Source organism: Neoarius graeffei, chromosome 10, assembly GCF_027579695.1.
Source record: "Neoarius graeffei isolate fNeoGra1 chromosome 10, fNeoGra1.pri, whole genome shotgun sequence".
NCBI classification, from domain to species: domain Eukaryota; kingdom Metazoa; phylum Chordata; class Actinopteri; order Siluriformes; family Ariidae; genus Neoarius; species Neoarius graeffei.
This window is the reverse complement of record NC_083578.1, coordinates 88874546-88893562: the sequence shown is the minus strand read 5'-3', so window position 1 is coordinate 88893562 and position 19017 is coordinate 88874546. Positions and strand designations below refer to the sequence as shown.

Sequence of the window (19017 nt, the reverse complement as noted above, 5' to 3'; positions counted from 1 at the left end):
GAATTCTCAATTCCGATTGGACGGAATGTGCTGAGGAGGCAGTCACTTAGCATTATTAAGCCTGTTCATTTTATCTGCTTTCCTGAGAATAATTAACTCTAATCTCAAGAGAAAGCTCGGCGAGGGAGCTACTAGATACTCACTCGGACAGGTAAGATTTCCACAAAACAAAAAAACACCTCCATACTATTCAAATGTTATAATTAACAGTTATTCCACGAAATTGAGTCGTACATGAGCTGATGAGGCGCGTAGCATAGTGCCTTGTCGACTATAAGCCATGTACGATGAGATTGAGTGGAATAACTGTTTTATTCTATCCACATTCACTGGATTTTGAGAAACAGCATTTTTGTTTTTTGTAAATTCAATAAATAAAAACTTTATACAAAACATCCGACAAAATCATTTCCACTTAGAATGTAAACAAACCAGCAAAATGACAGGAGCAATTTGTTTAAAATGCTATAATAATAATTCTTGAAAAATAATTTAAAAAAAGATAAGCTCTTACCATGAAATACTTTTATCCCATAGTTTGTTGCTTTTTTTGTATTTTTTGGGGTTTTGTTTTCGAATCGAGGTTTTATTTCATTCTCGGTTGGTTCAGCAACACGTGCTGCCATTTTGTTTTTCTTTACTCATGGTATATGAGCTGATATCCTAGTAGTAGCTAATCAGAGCATGCGAGTGCTCGTATCCAGTGAATGTGGATAAAATAAAAACCAAATATCCTGTTTTTTTTCCATTCCAATCCAACATGGCTGACGGTGACAGCTGTCATACATCTAGATGTACCGTCAGCTGACTCAAGTTTCTACATGAAAAAAATTGTCATCCAATAAATAAAAAAGACTGCAACCATTATTAGGTTTTTTTTAAATAATGTTGGACATCAAATATATTGAAAACTCTTCTGTAGTTCTATTTATAGTCCAGATAAAAACATTAGTACTAAATTACTGTGACTTCATTTTACTTTTCCTTGTTACCCAACTCCATTTACTTTTTAAATTTTAGATTTTCAACTTTTCAAATGTTTAGATTGTCATGTTTCAGTAATTAAACCATCTAAAAAAAAAAACCCTTCTGGATCAAAATCTAAGCCATTTGCATCCAAGTGTTGATTACAAACAAGCCGAGTTCAACTCATTATTAAAAACTTCCGATGGCGACTGATCTAGAAGTTTCACAGAAAATGTAGTGGGGGTGAAAACTTGCGCAATAAACAACCTTTACATTTTACATTTTAAATATTGCAACATTAAGGACTATTTTGCATAGATTTTGACCTCAATGACACCACACAGAATGTGGAAAAAGGTCAAAGAAGCGGGTGTCAATACTTATGCAAGCCACATTCTTTAAGACTTTTCACAAAGAAAACATTTCAGGCTGCAAATTCATGATGACAAATTCCACCATCGCTGGTTGTTCAGGTTCAGTTTAATTCAAGAAAATGAAACTCAATGACAGAAACATGACGGTAATAATTTAAGTGCTGGCGATTAAAGAGTCTTTGGCCGTGAAAAAAAAAGGAGAGAAAATTCACAAGTGCTGCACTCGAACTGAAAAAGTGTAAAAAAAAAAAACTGGAGAATGAATAAAGAGTGATTTCGGTTGAAGGAGTGAGATCAGATACTGCTGAGACAAAATAAAATGACAGACGAGAACGAGAAACGAACAAACAAACAGTGACATGGGACAGAACCAGAACAGCTGGAGCGCACACTCCAGGGGTTTCACGTGTGTGTTTAATCAATCAGAACTAAAGAAAAAAAAAACAGAACAAGAAATAAACAACATGTGCAGGTCCTGGTGTTGGGTTAGGACATGAAAAATTACACATGTGCAAAAAAAAAAAAATTTAAATTAAATCAAAATCACACATTAGTGTGAACATTAAACAGAAAAAATGTTCAGGTTGAGGGTCTACAATTTATATTCTACTGGAAAAAAAAATAAAAACCAAACACAACGCAACCCAAAAAAAACTCCAGAATAAACTCGTTCATGTTTTCCTTCTGTTCCAGCTCCTCATACACGTCAACTTCACTTCATTTTATTTTTATTTTTTTTTTAAATTCTACATGTATTTTCTCCATAACTTCCACTTCACATTTCATTTAAAGGTGCATTCACGAAGATTATTTCCAAGATCAGGGATCAAACCCTAAAAACTATGATGATGATTTACTAAAGACATACAGTGAAAAGTTACTTCATTACTGTCATGTTTACAGCACCAGTCAAAAGTTTGCACACCCCTACTCAAGTCATTCATCGTTTTTTCAAAATATTGTCTATTGTGACTATTTTCTACATATAATAGCAGAACAACACTGAATACGTCAGAACGATGAAATAACACAAGCTTTAACGCAAGTGTTCCAGCAATTAACGAGTGTCTGAATTCATCTAGAAAAAGATAAAAAAAAAAAAAAACATTCAGTTCAATTCTAATTTACTTCGCACCTTTTAAAATTAAAAAAGACTCAATCGGCTCCTTCATTGTTGCTATTTTACTAATTAATATTAATTACGAACGTCACACTAACTATAAAGACTCCTGGGTTGGGGTTTTTTCAGTCAAGAACAAATTCTTCTGCGAGGTCAACAACCAATCACATAAAATACACATTTAATTACCATTAAAAAAATAAATTCAAGAGCTAAATGGCAAACTTGCTCAAATATAACCTTTACATAAAACTCACTAGGTATCATGGCAGTGTAGATCATCTAAGAGTGACTAAATTGTTAAAATCGCACCAGATGCCATTTTTTTGTGTCAGTCCTGAACTAACGTCTTTATGTATGCACTGCATTCAATAATCGCTCACGAGTGGAAACATTACCTGAAACTTTCATAACGCTCAGGTCTCTGTTTTCTTTGGCTATGTAAACTTGTTCATAAAATAACAAGTCACATTTGTTACTTACGGAGTAGATTATTATTATTATTATTATTATTATTAATATTATTCAGATTTCATGTGCGATTCGACCTCGAAAAGGCAAAGGTCGGTATTTTCTATGCCAAAATCCTCTCCGTTGTTGAAGAAGTGCGATCCATCACCCTAATATCACTGAAACACTCACAAAACTGGCTGCTCCGTCATGTACATCCAAGTTGTTATTCACTAAGAGTCATCGTTATCAGGAAACCCAGCTCAGGTCCCGACACGCAGCTTTGTCAGCATTTCATTCGGACAGGCCTTTCTGTGTGTATTTAAAGCCTTTCTGCCTTTAAATACACACTCTGAGTGGCCAGCTTTATTTTTTATGTATTTTTTTATTATGTATGATATCAACATCTAGCATTCTGTGTTTGTTGTGCACAATTAACATGATGCTGAATTGCAATATCAGAACTAAAAGTAAAGAAAAGAAAGTATGCCATTTGAGAACACTCAGGGCCGTGTACGGAGTTGGAGCAGAATGAAAACGTGAAGTAGCAAAAAAAAAAAAAAAGAAAGAAAAGGAAAAGTGAGGGATGTGATCTGGGACGTGGCGGAGGCAGTTGAGAGGATATGACCTGTGAATACGCTGTTACCTTCAACACTTCACAGTTTGGCCATTGAGTAAATATTTAAAAATTTACCAATTCCTTTTCTAAATCAGGGTCGAGCTACTTTTTACAAAACAACAACAACAACAACGGGGGAAAAAAAAACGTACTACTTTTCCTAGTGTTGTGTTTTTATGAACACTAACGTGTGGAAGACTGAAATACAATAACACAAGGTTGGATCGATTGCTTTTTGTTGTTGTTTGTTTAAATACAACTCTTTACTTCCACCCACTGACTAACAACGAACAAGTGCAACCAATCAGAGCTCAGCTCAGTCCGTGATTCCCGAGTCGGAGAACCTTCATATCGGGAAGATGATCAGGAACGGATCAGAACGCGTTTCGTTCGTCATACAGCTCCTGACGTCAGAGCCTGCAGGGGGCGCCGAGAGGAACTTAAGTGCATGAGGGTGTGAAAAAATACACACACACGCAAGCGACGATGGCGATGACAACATCACAGGTCCTGTTAATCACTTCCAATACTGATGTGAGCGTCCCATCATCATCATCATCATCATCATGAGTAAAGGCAGAGAGACGCTCAGTAAGAGCAGAATACTGATAAAGCACATGAGTGTTTTTGTTTTTTTTTCAAATCCATTCAGAGGTCCATCTTTAGTCGAAGCTCTGAGAACTCTACTAGGCCACTTGATCCACGTGTTGGATCAGGACGTGGCCCTGAAGACGGGAACAAAGAGAAGTCCGAAATACTGTAAATTCTTTGAGCATTGCACTTAAAACAGGCGGGTCTACTGTCTACTTCTGGATCGCCTACTTCATGCATATGTATATCTACAAGTTTATACACACACAGAGACCCTGGTTGAGGTCAAAGGTCAAAGTGTGACCTTGTTGAGCCTGAGGGACAGGCTGGTGCGTGGCTGTGTGCGTGGTAATGTGGAGCTGCAGCGAGAGCGAAGCTGCACCAGTCGTCCTTCGGAGCCACGAGTTCGCAGGACGAAGTCGAAGTTCACTGATGTGTTCATGGCGTAAAAGACGTTGGCGTTGTCAGGAATTACCAACTCTGGGGAAGAGAAAAAAAAGACAAAAACAACAAAACACAGTTAGACTCTCAGTTAGCGCTAAAACAACAATAAAAAAAAAAAAAGAGTAATATCTGAATAATATCCTACGAACAAAACATGTTGACAAGGAAGTGTAGGATTCTGATCATAAACAGGAAGTGCTACAGCTGTGATTGAGACCCAAGGCTAGCGTCAGTCTTTCTCAGTGTAAAACTCTCACATCTTGCAAGGTTTATTGTTGCGCTGTCTGTTTGAATGCTCAACTCCGATTGGTCGGAAGATGCGTCTTATTTAAATAATATTGAATTAATTTTTTTCATGGTATATCAGATATTATTCCATTCAGCTAGCATGATACTGAATGACCAAATTGAAGACGAGTAGCTAAATGGAATATATCTGATATACCATGAAAAAAATACAGCCATTATTATTATTATTATTATTATACATAGACATTCCTTTCAGGTGTTCAATGTGTCTTTCTCTTTCAAAATTCTCTCAAAATGGGGGCGCCGTGGCTCAGTTGACTAAGGTGCCATACCATAAATCCGGGGACCCGGGTTCGATTCCGACCCAAGGTCATTTCCCGATCCCTCCTTGTCTCTCTCTCCAGCTCATTTCCTGTCTCTACACTGTCCTATCCAATAAAGGTGAAAAAAGCCCCCCCCAAAAAAATCTTTAAAATTCTCTCAAAATCTTCCATATTTTTTAACAAAGCAAACCTGGCAGCCATGTTTGTTTACAAATTGTCCCAGTCGTGCACTGGCTTGTGTGACATCATGTTGTTTTGACAATCATCCATGCAATATTGTAAACCATATTCAACGCTCATTCTCCATTGGGTAGAGTGACGTAATACACGTAGGATAAGCGATATGCTAACAATATTGCATGCTATCAAACCAAATGAATGAAACCCGCTAGAAGGGAATAGAACACACGTTTTTATTCCATCAAAAAGTGTCCTGTATATATAATAATTAAACATAACAGCACGGTTTGGAAAGCGGTTCCTGAAGGAGACGTTTATATAAATACGCTCGGTCTGATATGTTATAGTTTCCATAGTAACCGCTCACATGGAGAGGCCTATACAGCGGATGCTCCATATAATCAAAGATTAATAACAAATGGATTGTTAAAACGTTGTGGTGTTTAACAAAGGAAAAAACAAAAATGCATCATTTTTGGGATCGCTGGATGATTTAACGTTATGGAAGAAATCTTCAGAACAGAGGAGTTTACACTTTCAGTGTTCTTGGTAAAATGACAATAAATAAATAAATTATAAAACGCAAATACACACACCACCAATTGTCCATAAAAAAATTATATATATATGTATATATACCTTGAACAGAATTACAAAATATTTTTTTTATTAAATACTAGATACTGCAGCATATACAGTACTTTGCAAAAGTCTTGGCGGCACCCCCCCCCTTCATACAAATTTTGTCATAGATTTCTATTTTATGACTTCTACATTCATTATCGAGTCACAACATTACAGAAACATTTTAGAGTTCCAAACATTCAGGGTTTTTTTCCAGCACAAAATTAAATGTTCCAAAAAAAACCCAAAACGTTTGTAACATGTCTGAGCAGCATATTCCATAAGAGAGCACTTTTTTTTCTACAGATTAAAAAAGAAAACATAATGAAGGCTACTGGAAAATATTTGGTGCAAAATGAAGACGCGAGTGTGACAAAGTGTCCAGAAGAACTGTGGCTGGTTCTGGAAGATACTCAGTAAAACCTACAGATCATTTCCGCATAAAACTGCACTCACTGGACCTCAGACTATTTTTTTAAGCAAGTCTGTCTCGTCTCACACCTATTCATTTATTATGGCTTACTGCTTATCATATTTTTTTAATGTTGAAACATTTCATTTAATTATTTTTAAGCTGTTTTTGCTCTACAGCATTTCTTTACATGTTCCTAAGACTTTTACACAGCACTGTGTATGTGTTCAATCATATATCAGTATTAATTGAGTTTATATCATTAACCGCCTCACCTCTTTCGTCTGATATGACCTGAACGAGCTCGTAGGCCTCGGCGTTTTCCTCGTCCAGGTTGTGTTTAGCCATGGCTCTGCTGATCACAGCCGGGGTTTTGTCCTGGCTCGTTAACTGTAGAATAAAACAGTACATAATTTGTTACAGAATAAGAGATGTGTCACACGGAGCGTAACAAGGAGTTCACCGCTTGAGCATGCTAAAGAAGAAGAAAATGCTGACCATGATGCTCTTGTAGAGGTTCCCGTTGCCGTGCTCCAGGCTCACTCGGATGATGCAGGCGTCCTGGGTCTGTGTGTTATACGCAGGTGATACCGGCGAGGTCGGAGACGGTGTGAGCGATGCGCAGCGGCGGTGGGAGCACGATGCGGCAGATCCGCTAGCCGAGGATGAGGACGTGTCCATGGAGTGCAGGGACGTGCAGGAGGAAGACTCCGACATCTAAATATGAGAGATATGTTTAACTGCTGGTTATATTGTATACTGTGTGTGTTTTCCTATTAGAAGTGTGCTAGCTGAAGGACAGGTTGTGTACCTTGTTCATCTGTGAGTGGAGAGTGTGTGTGGGCGTCATGCCCTCGGTGTCTGACGGACCGGAGTCGCTGGAGGACACACTGACCGAGTCCATGCTCTCCCCCGAGCTGCCAGCAGGGGGCGATCGTGCCGTCTCTCTCACAGGGGAACTCGTGGCAGTGCTCGCCGTGGCGTCTGTTCCCAGGAAAAGCCTGTATGATGGGACACACACACACACGTAAAAACATTTATTAACCCTTTCATGCACGGCGTCCACACTTGCGCCTGCTTTTAGAAAAATATAAAACATAAATCACCTCCAAATCACTTTATATCAAGCAAAATTATGATTTTTTTTTGTTCTCTTGGCTATTCGACAATTTCTGAATCCAGCACACCGAGTCTCTTCTTGTTATTGGTCCAAACTTTCCACACAAAAAAGCCGCAACGTATTTAAAATTATTCTATCCACATTCACTGGATATGAGCAATCGCATGCTCCGACTGGCTACACTACTACTAGGATATCAGCTCATATAGCGCGAGTAGAGAAAAAAATGGCACAGCGTGTTGCTGAACCAACCGAGGATTAAATAAAAACTCTACTCAAAAACAAAACCCCAAAAAATTTAAAAATAAAAAAGCAACAAAAAAGTACTTGATAGTCAGAACATATCTTTTTTATTTTTCAAGAATTATCATCGCATTTTTCACAAATTGCTCCTGTCATTTCGCCGGTTTATTTACATTCTAAGCAGAAATGATTTTGTCGGACGTTTTGTATAAGGTTTTTATTTATCAAATTTGCAAAAAATACAAATAAAAATGCTCCGTTTCTCAAAATCCAGTGAATGCGGATAGAATAAAACAGTTATTCCACTCAATCTCGGTGCTACGCGCCTCGTCAGATATCAGCTCATGTATGACTCGATTTTGTGGAATAACTGTTAAATATATCATACGACATAAACTCTAATACTGTTGCCTTTTAAAAACAAAAGATTTTGAAAATTCTCTGAAATCAACTGCATCACGTAACCTGTTAAGAATAAAGTGATGTGAACGGAAATTCGTACTCACAGACTCAGTCTTTTCACCATACTGGTGCGGGACTTCGGTGACGTCGGACTGCTGTCTCCGAGTCCTTCGACCTCACAGGACAGAGCATAGCTACAACACACAGCACAGCAAAGGCTCCTGTTTCATCTGCTCCAACACACTTCATCCAAACTTTTCCTTTTTCTTCAAACATGAACCTTCACCCACTCTTAAACCTTTCCACATTTTTTGATCTTATAACCCCAAACTGAAATGGATTTAATGATTCTCTGGTCTCATGAGACACAAATTTAACTTCCTGGTCAACAGCGTTGACTGAAGGTGAAGCACGATGGTGGTAGCATGACATTCAGTGTTACCTTTGGTCTCTTGGTTCTTGCCTTTTTGGTGGACCGTCACCTTGAGCGCTGTATTTAACACTTCTCAATGGAATGTTCAAAGATTGGGATGCATCTGATTTTATAACCAAACCCAATTCAGTGGATTTCAAAACATGGAAAAGTTCAAGGGTGGGGGCCAATACTTGCGTAAGACTCTATTAATATAATATAAAATTAGGACTCTGTGTGTGTGTGTACCTCTCCTCCTCAGTGTGTTGGGGTTGGTTCTTGAACCAGCGCAGGAAGGTGGAGTCAGGATTGAGGCAGTAACTGTTACACGCAGACTGCAACAGCTTGATCTGAGCGATCACCTCAAATTCCTACAAAACAAAACAGAGAAGGGGAGAAGAGAGAGAGGAGGAAGACAGCGAGAGTGAGAGCATGAGAGAGAGAGAGAGAGAGAGAGTTAATAAGAGCGACTCAGGCTACAAAGAGCATAGAAATATTTTCCACTTACAATAGTATAAACTAGACATGGTACAATACCACTTTTTCATTTTCCTGATCACGATACTGATACTAAAACTTTTATTATCCATTTGATTCACTCTCCATTTTCTTTAGAGGCGAGTAACTTTTAAAATGACATTTTTCAAAGTGTATTTTAGAAGCACTTCACTTTAAAAGGAAAAAAATAGCTTGTGGGTGGAACTTGGCAACAACTAAATGTACAGATGTACGGGTGAAGTCGCTTATTTTATTTTACTTCATACTGCATCCTGTGTACACAAGACCAACATTAACATCATTAGAAGGCAATCAACAGCCTGAGACTTTAACGTCTCAAGACCTCCGTGTTTGAAAATGGTATCTATGGAAACGGTGAAATGTCTCTGAACAGGAAGTAGTTTGTGGAAAAAAAAAGTGAGATCCTCATGAGGATAGCGAGTTTATTTACCAAATTCAGAAACAGTGAAGAAAGTCTGTTAACATACATGAGTTTTCTCGAAAACAGAAACGCACTCACCCTCCTCCTCTTTTCGAAGTTAATCAGGCCGCCCTGTGAAAGAGAAAAAAGAGACGCCGTTATGATCCCACATTCTGCTGGACTCAGCGGGACGTCCTGCCCATCATAGCACGCCGGCATTGATTATTCTCCTAATAACAGCACGCTATGATGTCATAACACACTGATTGTATTTATTACTTTGTATATTTGGATCCATCAGTAAAATAATTCTACATAAAGTATACAAGACTGAGATACACTCTACACGCTTGTGTGTAAAACCTTCAACAAAATAACATTATACATTAATAAAGCAAACAAACTTAGATAATTTCATAGATGCCAAAATTTTCGCTGCAAATTTTTTTTTTTACATTGATTACCAAAACGAGAACCTGTAGGGGCCCATTTTAAATCAATTTAATATGATACTAAATTTTAATCATATATCAGTGGCTGAATTATAATGTAACTTTAAGTTAAAATTTGATGCTAAAAATCTATAAGCAAGTAAATTTCCTGATTTAAAGCAGGTTAATCAGTATTTCTTTGTGTAAATGTCTCACCTCGACCAGATCGGGCAGTGCCGTGTCCAGCATGGTCAGATCGGTCAAAAACGTTCCCAGGTACGGAATTGTGCCCTGCATGGCGCCCTGAAAGAGTTCATAAAATTTACTCTCTCAACTCTTATGCTTCAATTCTTCCAGTCTACGGATCAATCCGATCTAAAATGAATTCATGAAAAAGCCTCGATCCGATCTAAACCCGAATTTAACAGACACAGCGTCCTGTGTACTCACCGTCTCTTTCTGCAGCTGCAGTCTCTTCTGCGAGCGTTTTTGATGCTCCTTGGCACAGTTCTCCAGATTGGCGAACTTCGACGTGCCCTCCTACAGAGACAGAGTCCAACTTTAATATCTGTATCGAGTCAAATGACTGGAAAGTTCTGGAATTGACTGACTCACCTTCATGAGCAGCTCTCGACTCGTCAGGTAATTGTTGTGGTCGGAGAAGATGTCTGAGAGCTCCTCAAACATCTGCATGCTGTCTCTGTAGAGGAACAGAACACAGACTCGGTCAGGGATGGAAACTCGGACTCGCTGAGTGATTATCGTTCTGAGCTGGTCACCAGCAGGATGGAAGTTCAGCTGTTTAAATTTAAGGGCTTGACTGGTACCATTTTGGAGATGCAATAAGCTGATATCAGTGTTCAGTGGATTTATCTATTTGTCTTTTTCCATCCATCCATCCATCCATCCATCCATCCATCCATCCATCCATATACCTTAGTCCATCCAGCCACCCATCCATCTTGGTCCATTCATCTGTCTTGGTGAGTCCATCTATCCAGCCCCACCTATCTTTGTCCTTGGACCCATCCATTTATCTTGGTCCATCCATTCAATCAGCCATACACCTATCTATGGATTTTGGTCAATCTAGCTATACTGGTCTATCCATCTATCCTTGTCCTTCCTTTTATCTTTCCATCTTCATTCATACATTCATCCATTTATATTGGTCAATCAATCCATTGATCTTGGTCCACCCATCCATCCCCCCATCCATTCATCTATCTGTCTTGGGTCCTCCATCCAGCCATCTTTCTTGGTCCATCCATCCATCCATCCATCCCTCCCTCCCTCCCTCCCTCCCTCCCTCCCTCTATCTTAGTCCATCCTCCATCCCTCTTTTTTGGTCCATCCATTCACCCATCGGTCTTGGGTCCTCCATCCATCCATCCATCCATCCATCCATCCATCCATCCATCCATCCATCCCTCCCTCTATCTTAGTCCATCCTCCATCCCTCTATTTTGGTCCATCCATTCACCCATCGGTCTTGGGTCCTCCATCCATCCATCCATCCATCCATCCATCCATCCATCCATCCATCCATCCATCCATCCATCCATCTTTTTGTTTTCTCCATCCATCCCTCCCTCTATCTTATTCCATCTCCCATCCCTCTTTTTTGGTCCATCCATTCATCTATGTGTCTTGGTTCTTCCATCCATCCATCTATCTTATATCCTGCTTACATCACTGAACTTCTCCAGCCCCATTCAGTCACCAGGTCCCTTAGGTCCTCTAGCAAAGGACAACTACATGTGCCACGGTCACGACTGAAACAGAAAGGTGATAGAGCCTTTGCTGTGGCTTCTCCCCGACTGTGGAACCAGTTACCCTCAGATATTAGATGCGCCCCCTCTATTCCCACCTTTAAATCTAGATTAAAAACTCACCTCTATTCACTAGCTTTCCTCGTCCCCTAATCCTCTTATTTCGTGTTCTTGTGTGTCTGTGTTGTAGGTTCTGTTCTGTTTGGTTTAACATTCATTTATTTTTCACATTTGTTTATTTTCCAAATTTGTCTTTTATTTATTATTATTGAATGCTCATTTATTATTATTATTTTTCTTATTCTGTACAGCACTTTGGTCAGTGGTAGCTGTGTTTAAATGTGCTTTATAAATAAATTTTACTTACTTACTATCCATCCCTTTATCTTAATCCACCCTGCCACCCTTCTATCTTGTTCCATTAATCTATCTGTCTTGGATCATCCATCCATCCGTCAGGCTTTGTTCAACTTAAACCATCAGTACCTATGGTATTTTGACCATCTAAAAAAAACCCAACCAACTGTATATTGCTTTCTACTGGAACTTTAGCTCCTTCAAATATTAGAGTCTTAAAATGACTAATGACCAAAAATGTAATGATATGTAAATATACAGACAGTAAAAGCTGCATTACAGCTCACACACTGCACAGAGCTGAGACAAAAAATAAAAATGGATGTACAGTATTAAGGAAGTGGTAAACGAAAAGTGACCCGAGTGTGTAAAGACGCTGCAGTGTTGAAGACTGAACTCTGTTCTACTCTTCACAGAATAGACAGAAAAGAGGAAGCAGTTTATCAGAAAGCAGAAGTGTTTCTACAGCGTCATGGAGACTTACTTGTGTACGGAGGCCCACGCTCTCTTCAGTCTGTAGATGGGGTTGGACTGCAGGGCGGAGACAATGGCTTTCAGGGAGGAGAAATTCTTACGAATGCGACACTCCTGAAGATAAAACAAATCAACACCTGGGTCACATGAGGACAGCTGTGTCTGAGATCAAATACAATGGAGTCACACGGTGATGGATTTCAGCTGAATATTCACGCAATTTCCTGGTTGACTGCCTTAATATTCAACTGAAATACATCTTCATGACTCTGGGGTATCTCTCTCACACACACACACACACACACACACACACACACACACACACACACACACACACACACGTTTCATTTAAACACCTTTTTCCCCCAGACATTTTTCTTGCTTCTGGTGTGTCACACTTGAATCATATTCATCATCCATTTCATCATGTTACATCCATCCATCCATCCAAGTTTGTCTATATATCTATCCATGTCTGTCCATTCATTTATTCATCCATGCCTATCCATTTTTCTATCATGTCTATATATCCACCCATCCATGTCTTTCTATCTACATCTGTCCATACACCCATCCATGTCTACCCATCCATCCATCCACCTATCCATGTCTGCCCATCCATCCATCCACCCACCCACCTATCCATGTCTCTCCATCTACATCTGTCCATCCATCCATCCCTGCTCATCCATCCATCCAACTCATTTCCATCTATCCATCCATGTCTGCTAATCCATCCATCCATCCATCCATCCATCCATCCATCCAACCCATTTCCACCTATCCATCCATGTCTGCTAATTCATCCATCCATCCATCCATCCATCCATCCATCCATCCAACCCATTTCCACCTATCCATCCATGTCTGCTAATCCATCCATCCATCCATCCATCCATCCATCCATCCCATTTCCATATATCCATCCATGTCTGCTCATCCATCCATCAATCCATTTCCATCCATGCCTGTCTGTCCATCCATCCATTTCCATCCATCCATCCAACCCATTTCCATCCATCCATTCATGTCTATTCATCCATCCATCTACACAGAGACTAATATTTAGAAGTGTGAACCCTAAACACAGTTTTTACACTGGCTATGGTAACACGATTGTGTGTGTGTTTATGTTGATTGAGTGAGTGTGTGTACCTGTGCGATGTCGACCCAGCGCTGGATGATCCGTGCTCGTAGGTGTGGTCGCAGGTGTCTCGGGTGGAGCACGGTATTCACCACGCAGCCTGCCACAGCGTTAAACTGGGTGATGGTGGCCCTCACGGTGGGAGCAGCCTGCTTGTTCTCCTTCTTATCTCTCTGAGACCAAACGGAACCCAGACAGTGATGAGGAACCACCTTCTTAAACAGCAGCTGAGGAACACACACACACACACACACACACACACACACACACACACACACACACGAGAGAGAGAGAGGGAGGGAGAGAAGAAAAGCATTAATCACTCAGGAAATCCTGGTAGCTGATGTAGATGAATGATTAATCAACACATTTACATATTAAAATATTTAAATACGAAGGAAAAGAAACAGAACATTTAATATTCAAATTTATTCAAATATGATGTAATTGAACTATAAATACAGCTACATGGAGATATACCGAGATATCTATTTACCCATCTGTCTGTCCGTCTGTCTGCATCTGTTTATCTGTCTTTATCTCTCCCTCCTTGTCTGTCTGCCTTTGATTAACTGTCTGTCCATCTGTCTGTCTGCTTTTTTGTCGATCAGTCTGTCTTTGATTAACTGCCTGTCTGTCCATATTTATCTGTCTGTCTGTAACTGTCTATCTCTCTATTCGTGTCCATATGTGATTAACTGTCTCTCTACCCATCTCTATCTGTCTGTCTCTCTGTCCACCCAACCAAACAAACTGTTAACCTTCTAATTATTTTATATTTATTATACATCAAGGGAATATTATAGATTAAAATGTGATCCCTCACCGCGTCCATGTAGGTGAGCTGCTCGGCCACCAGGTCGGCACTGAAAGACAGGAAGTCCTCCTGAACCTCAATCTCCACTTCCTCGTCTTCACCTAGGCAGAAAGGGCTATTACCGTGGAAACCACCTGTGAGACACAAGAGACATGTTGTCAGGCATGGACTGGGTGAACGGATGGATTTATACGTTTAGCCTGCGACCCTGTAGAACAGGATAAAGCGGCTAGAGATAATGAGATGAGATGGGGAGACGTAATATACATGAAGTGAAAGGAAAAATGAATGAATAGAAAGTGTGTGAGAAGGAGTACAGGGAGGAAAGATGGATATGGAAGAATAGATATAAAGAGAACGGAAGGATAGATAAATGTTTGAACAGTCTCTTCATTCATCAATATCCGTTTGTCATTTCTACTCATTTAGCTGCACTCTGTCTTTATGTGCTCAGTTATGACAAGTTGGCAAAGACATTCTCTCTCTCCGTGTGTGTGTGTGTGTGTGTGTGTGTGGACAGAGAACAGAGATGGAAGGTTTGATGGATGAAAGGATGGACAGACTGACCATCTGTCTCGCTCTCCCCGTTGGAGTGACTCTGGAGCTGCTCCAGGAGGCTCTGCGCTTTCCGTGTCGGTTCTGAATCTGGCATTGCCTTCTTCAGAAACTCCAAAACCCTGTGCAGACTTGGGTAAGATGGCGGCTCCTGAAAGTCCTCGGGACACTGATCTAGCCACGCCCTCAGGATGGACGCTAATGCCCTGAACACAGAGAGAGAAAACGCAATGCAGTTAGTCTGAAAAAGCAGAGATCTTTACAGTTTCACTTGATGAGCCTTTTATGATTCATTAACAAGCCGCACGCTGTTACTCATAACTTCCTAATTTCTCAGTTTCCTCAGAACTGTAAAAAAAAGTGCTGTTCCAGCATATTCCGTATGTTTTCATGGAGCGTAATCATCACACATGTCAACATGCGTGTTTGTTTATAGAGATTGTATATCACAGTGAACACTGGGGAATTAACGGAAAGCTCCACAGAGATACTGGGGTGTGCATGTAAGTTGTATAAATAATAAAATAATAAATAATAACAGCAGTACTGAGTGTGTGAGTATTACAGTAAATACAGAGCATTTATGGAGCGAGTGTGTGGAAGGATTCAAAATGGCTCACGTTCTCACAGCGCCTCGATTTTCCCCACTTTGGCTCTGACTGCTCTCTCCGTCACTGTCCTCCATGTGTCCGTACCTGTCAGAACACACACACACACACACACACACACACACACACACACACACACACACAGACACACACACACACACACACACACACATTCAGCTCAGAGCATCCTCACTTACAGAAACAGCAGGATTAGTAATCATTTAGTCTCAGTGAAGGAGGCGTGGCCCATGTACCTATCAGACTCAGTGAAGGTGTGGCCTATGCATCAGTCAGACTCGGTGAATGAGGCATGGCCTATACACCTGTCAGACTCGGTGAAGGAGGCGTGGCCTATACACCTGTCAGACTCGGTGAAGGAGGCGTGGCCTATACACCTGTCAGACTCGGTGAAGGAGGTGTGGCCTATGTACTTGTCAGTTCTAATAAAGGAGGTGTGGCCTCTGTGTATGTCAGTCTCAGTGAAGGAGGTGTGGCCTATACACCTATCAGACTCAGTGAAGGAGGTGTGACCTATGCACCTGTCAGATTCAGTGAAGGAGGTGTGGCCTATGCACTTGTCAGTCCTAATAAAGGAGGTGTGGCCTCTGTGTATGTCAGTCTCAGTGAAGGAGGCGTGGCCTATGCACCTGTCAGATTTGGTGAAGGAGGTGTGGCCTATACACTTGTCAGTCCTAATAAAGGAGGCATGGCCTCTGTGTATGGAAGTCTCAGTGAAGGAGGCATGGCCTATGCACCTGTCAGATTCGGTGAAGGAGGTGTGGCCTATGCACTTGTCAGTCCTAATAAAGGAGGCGTGGCCTCTGTGTATGTCAGTCTCAGTGAAGGGGGCGTGGTCTCCCGCAAGCTAAGGTGAAAAGTCTTTGTATTGTAGCTCCTCAAAACAGCTCTAATTCATATCATACTAACGCCTATTGTGAACAAGATTGTTGACTGAGGACTAACAAACTAAGCTAACACACACACACACACACACACACACACACACACACACACACACACACCTGTCGAGCAGCAGCTGCAGGACGCTGTGTGTGCTGGCGAAAGCTCTGTAGGTGGACAGGAAGATGCTGGTGTAGGTGAGATCGTTATCGCCAAACGCTGTGAGCAGAGTCTCCACGAGCCGCTCCAGCGTACCTGCACGAATACTCCGGATCTTACACGTCTCTAGCTGACTGACCGTGTGACCCGGGGGCAAGCGATCACCCTCCACCTGAGAGGGAGGGAGAGAAACCAATCATTACTTCTGCTATAATTCAGCCTTTTACACATTAAACATGCTTTGAGACTGTTGTTTTGTTTTGAGAAAAGGTTTTGGCTGAAACAGACTTATTATCTCCATCAGCCTTGAGACACAGTCAAAATGTCTCAACTCCACTCAGTGTCTCAGGGGAAGATTATCCACATCTACACGTCTGACTTTTCTTTTTCACTAAACTGTTTCTCAAACAATAAGTGACACTTGTGCTTTGTGTGTTTACAACAGCTTCGTGGGTTTTTTTTTCAGTCCTCTGAGCCCCTCCGCTGTTGAAAAGCTTCAGTGACGCAAGTCTATAATCAGATTTAAGTGTCGAAATCGGCTCGTGTGTTTGGGTTTCACTATAAACAACTGCAAAAAAGAAACTCAACTCAAAGGATGCAGTTTCTTTCTTCCAAAGTTTTTTTTTTTCCTTCTTTTATTCTTTCTTCCAGGAAAGACTCTGAGGTCCAGGTCCAGATCTAGATCCAGGTTTCGTGCTCTGGATTTCATTTTAATCAGCTTCCAGCTGTGAAACTCATAACACTGAGTTCGAGCTCAGACTGGGAGGAACCATAAGAACCGCTGATTTGGTTCTGGGGCTTGTTATTTAATAGGTGAGGATTAAAGCAACATTAAATGCAACTATAAATGGATAAATACCACAAAGTTGGACGTTAATGAAAAAAACCGTGAGCTGCTCTTACGGAAGTGCTGTTAGAGGAAAATAATCAAAGGAAGAGTGGTTTGATGAAGCACATTTATTCAGGAGTTACCACTCTGCTCTGAAGGTGATTACTTTTCTTGAACAGCATGTCCTGAAGTGGTTTATTCCTCTATTATACACACCACAGCGATTTTCCAGTTCTTACATTTCTATTAATTACAAAAACGACACGTGGTTTTTATCCGTTTATAGCTGGGGAACATCCGTGACAAGTTCTCAATTAAGACAAAAAAAGCATGAAATTTATCCGTCTGTCCTGAAGAAATGTAAAGTTTCAGCTCCACCTCTGACTGTTACCAAGCCCTGACACTGGAGATTCCTTCCATGAACATTAACACTAGATAGAGGCTGTGACTGAAGTCACAGTAATTTGCGCTAGCTGTTACAAAGCGGGACGTCTAATCACCGTACCTGTCAGGGATGGGTGGAGACGAATGTATGTGCAGAAGATATTTATTAAGAAAAGTTCAATCAATCATGCAAACAGTCCAAATCGGCAGGCATAAATCAGAAACGATAAACAAGCAGTAGGTCGGGCGAGGCACAAACAGAGCATCGTAGGCACAGACAAAGGCGGACTCAAAGAACGAGGAACAGGAAGTAGGAATTCAGAAACCATGAAATCAAAACAACGCATGGCTTGTTATGGTAATGTGTCTAAACAAGTCAATACTTCGCAACCTGAGTTAGTCTTTGGTGTCCTTATATACGCACGCTGATTGCGACTTAATCCAGTGCTGGTGAGAGTCATTAGTGGCGCACGCCATCCAGAACATGCGCGAAAGTCAGGTGTGACAGTACTCTATAGATTCGGAATGGTAAGAGATAAAGAATGATGCTTAGTGAGTAAAAGTTGCGCCTTGCCACCCTGAACAAAATTTTAAAAAACCCTGATTTGTCAATTTTCATGATTTTTCAGAGTTATACTGTAAGTGATTAAAAAAAGCCTGTTTTTCATGGATCAGTCCAGTGATCCAGATCAGGACCAAAAGTCATAGCAACATAATTCAGCCCAGAGGTATTCTTCATGCGAAATTTGATGATTGGTTGAAAACTGAGGGAGAAATAGTGTCCTAGAAACGTTACAATAATAATAATAATAATAAGAAGAAGAAGAAGAAGAAGAAGAAGAAGAATGATAAAGTCGAAACATCCTGAGTGAGCGTAACAATTTGCGCCATTGCTGCTAGCGCAAATTAATAAATGTTTACGTGATGCATCTGCCGTACACGTCCCTCTGAACGAGCTGTTACTATAGAAACGATAACCTATTCTGGACGTTACGAGTGCATGACTCATAAAATAGTAGAAATGAAAATGTACACAATAATATCAGGAACCTTCATAAAATCTCAGGCAGGTGTAGTAGGAGGAGAATTTAATATTGATTCTGAAAGAAAAAAATAAATACAAGTCGTGTTTACAGGAT

The 19017-nt window shown here is 40.5% G+C and overlaps 1 protein-coding gene across 2 annotated transcripts in view; it reads right to left on the bottom strand.

Moving 5' to 3' along the window:
• Positions 1–1406: 1406 nt before the first annotated feature.
• The window catches only part of rgl1 (ral guanine nucleotide dissociation stimulator-like 1), a 57410-nt gene continuing 39799 nt past the window's right edge, over positions 1407–19017 (bottom strand). For both annotated transcript variants that reach the window (XM_060932559.1, XM_060932560.1), the window contains exons 3-18: positions 16629–16837; positions 15619–15693; positions 15011–15204; positions 14453–14577; positions 13638–13853; positions 12493–12596; positions 10495–10579; positions 10330–10419; positions 10096–10182; positions 9548–9580; positions 8779–8900; positions 8222–8311; positions 7164–7353; positions 6851–7069; positions 6628–6742; positions 1407–4600 (exon numbers count right to left, since the gene is read on the bottom strand). In XM_060932559.1, coding sequence (XP_060788542.1) covers positions 4413–4600; positions 6628–6742; positions 6851–7069; positions 7164–7353; positions 8222–8311; positions 8779–8900; positions 9548–9580; positions 10096–10182; positions 10330–10419; positions 10495–10579; positions 12493–12596; positions 13638–13853; positions 14453–14577; positions 15011–15204; positions 15619–15693; positions 16629–16837 — 2142 coding nt within the window. In that variant the 3' untranslated portion in view covers positions 1407–4412. The remainder of the gene's footprint in view (positions 4601–6627; positions 6743–6850; positions 7070–7163; positions 7354–8221; positions 8312–8778; positions 8901–9547; positions 9581–10095; positions 10183–10329; positions 10420–10494; positions 10580–12492; positions 12597–13637; positions 13854–14452; positions 14578–15010; positions 15205–15618; positions 15694–16628; positions 16838–19017) is intronic.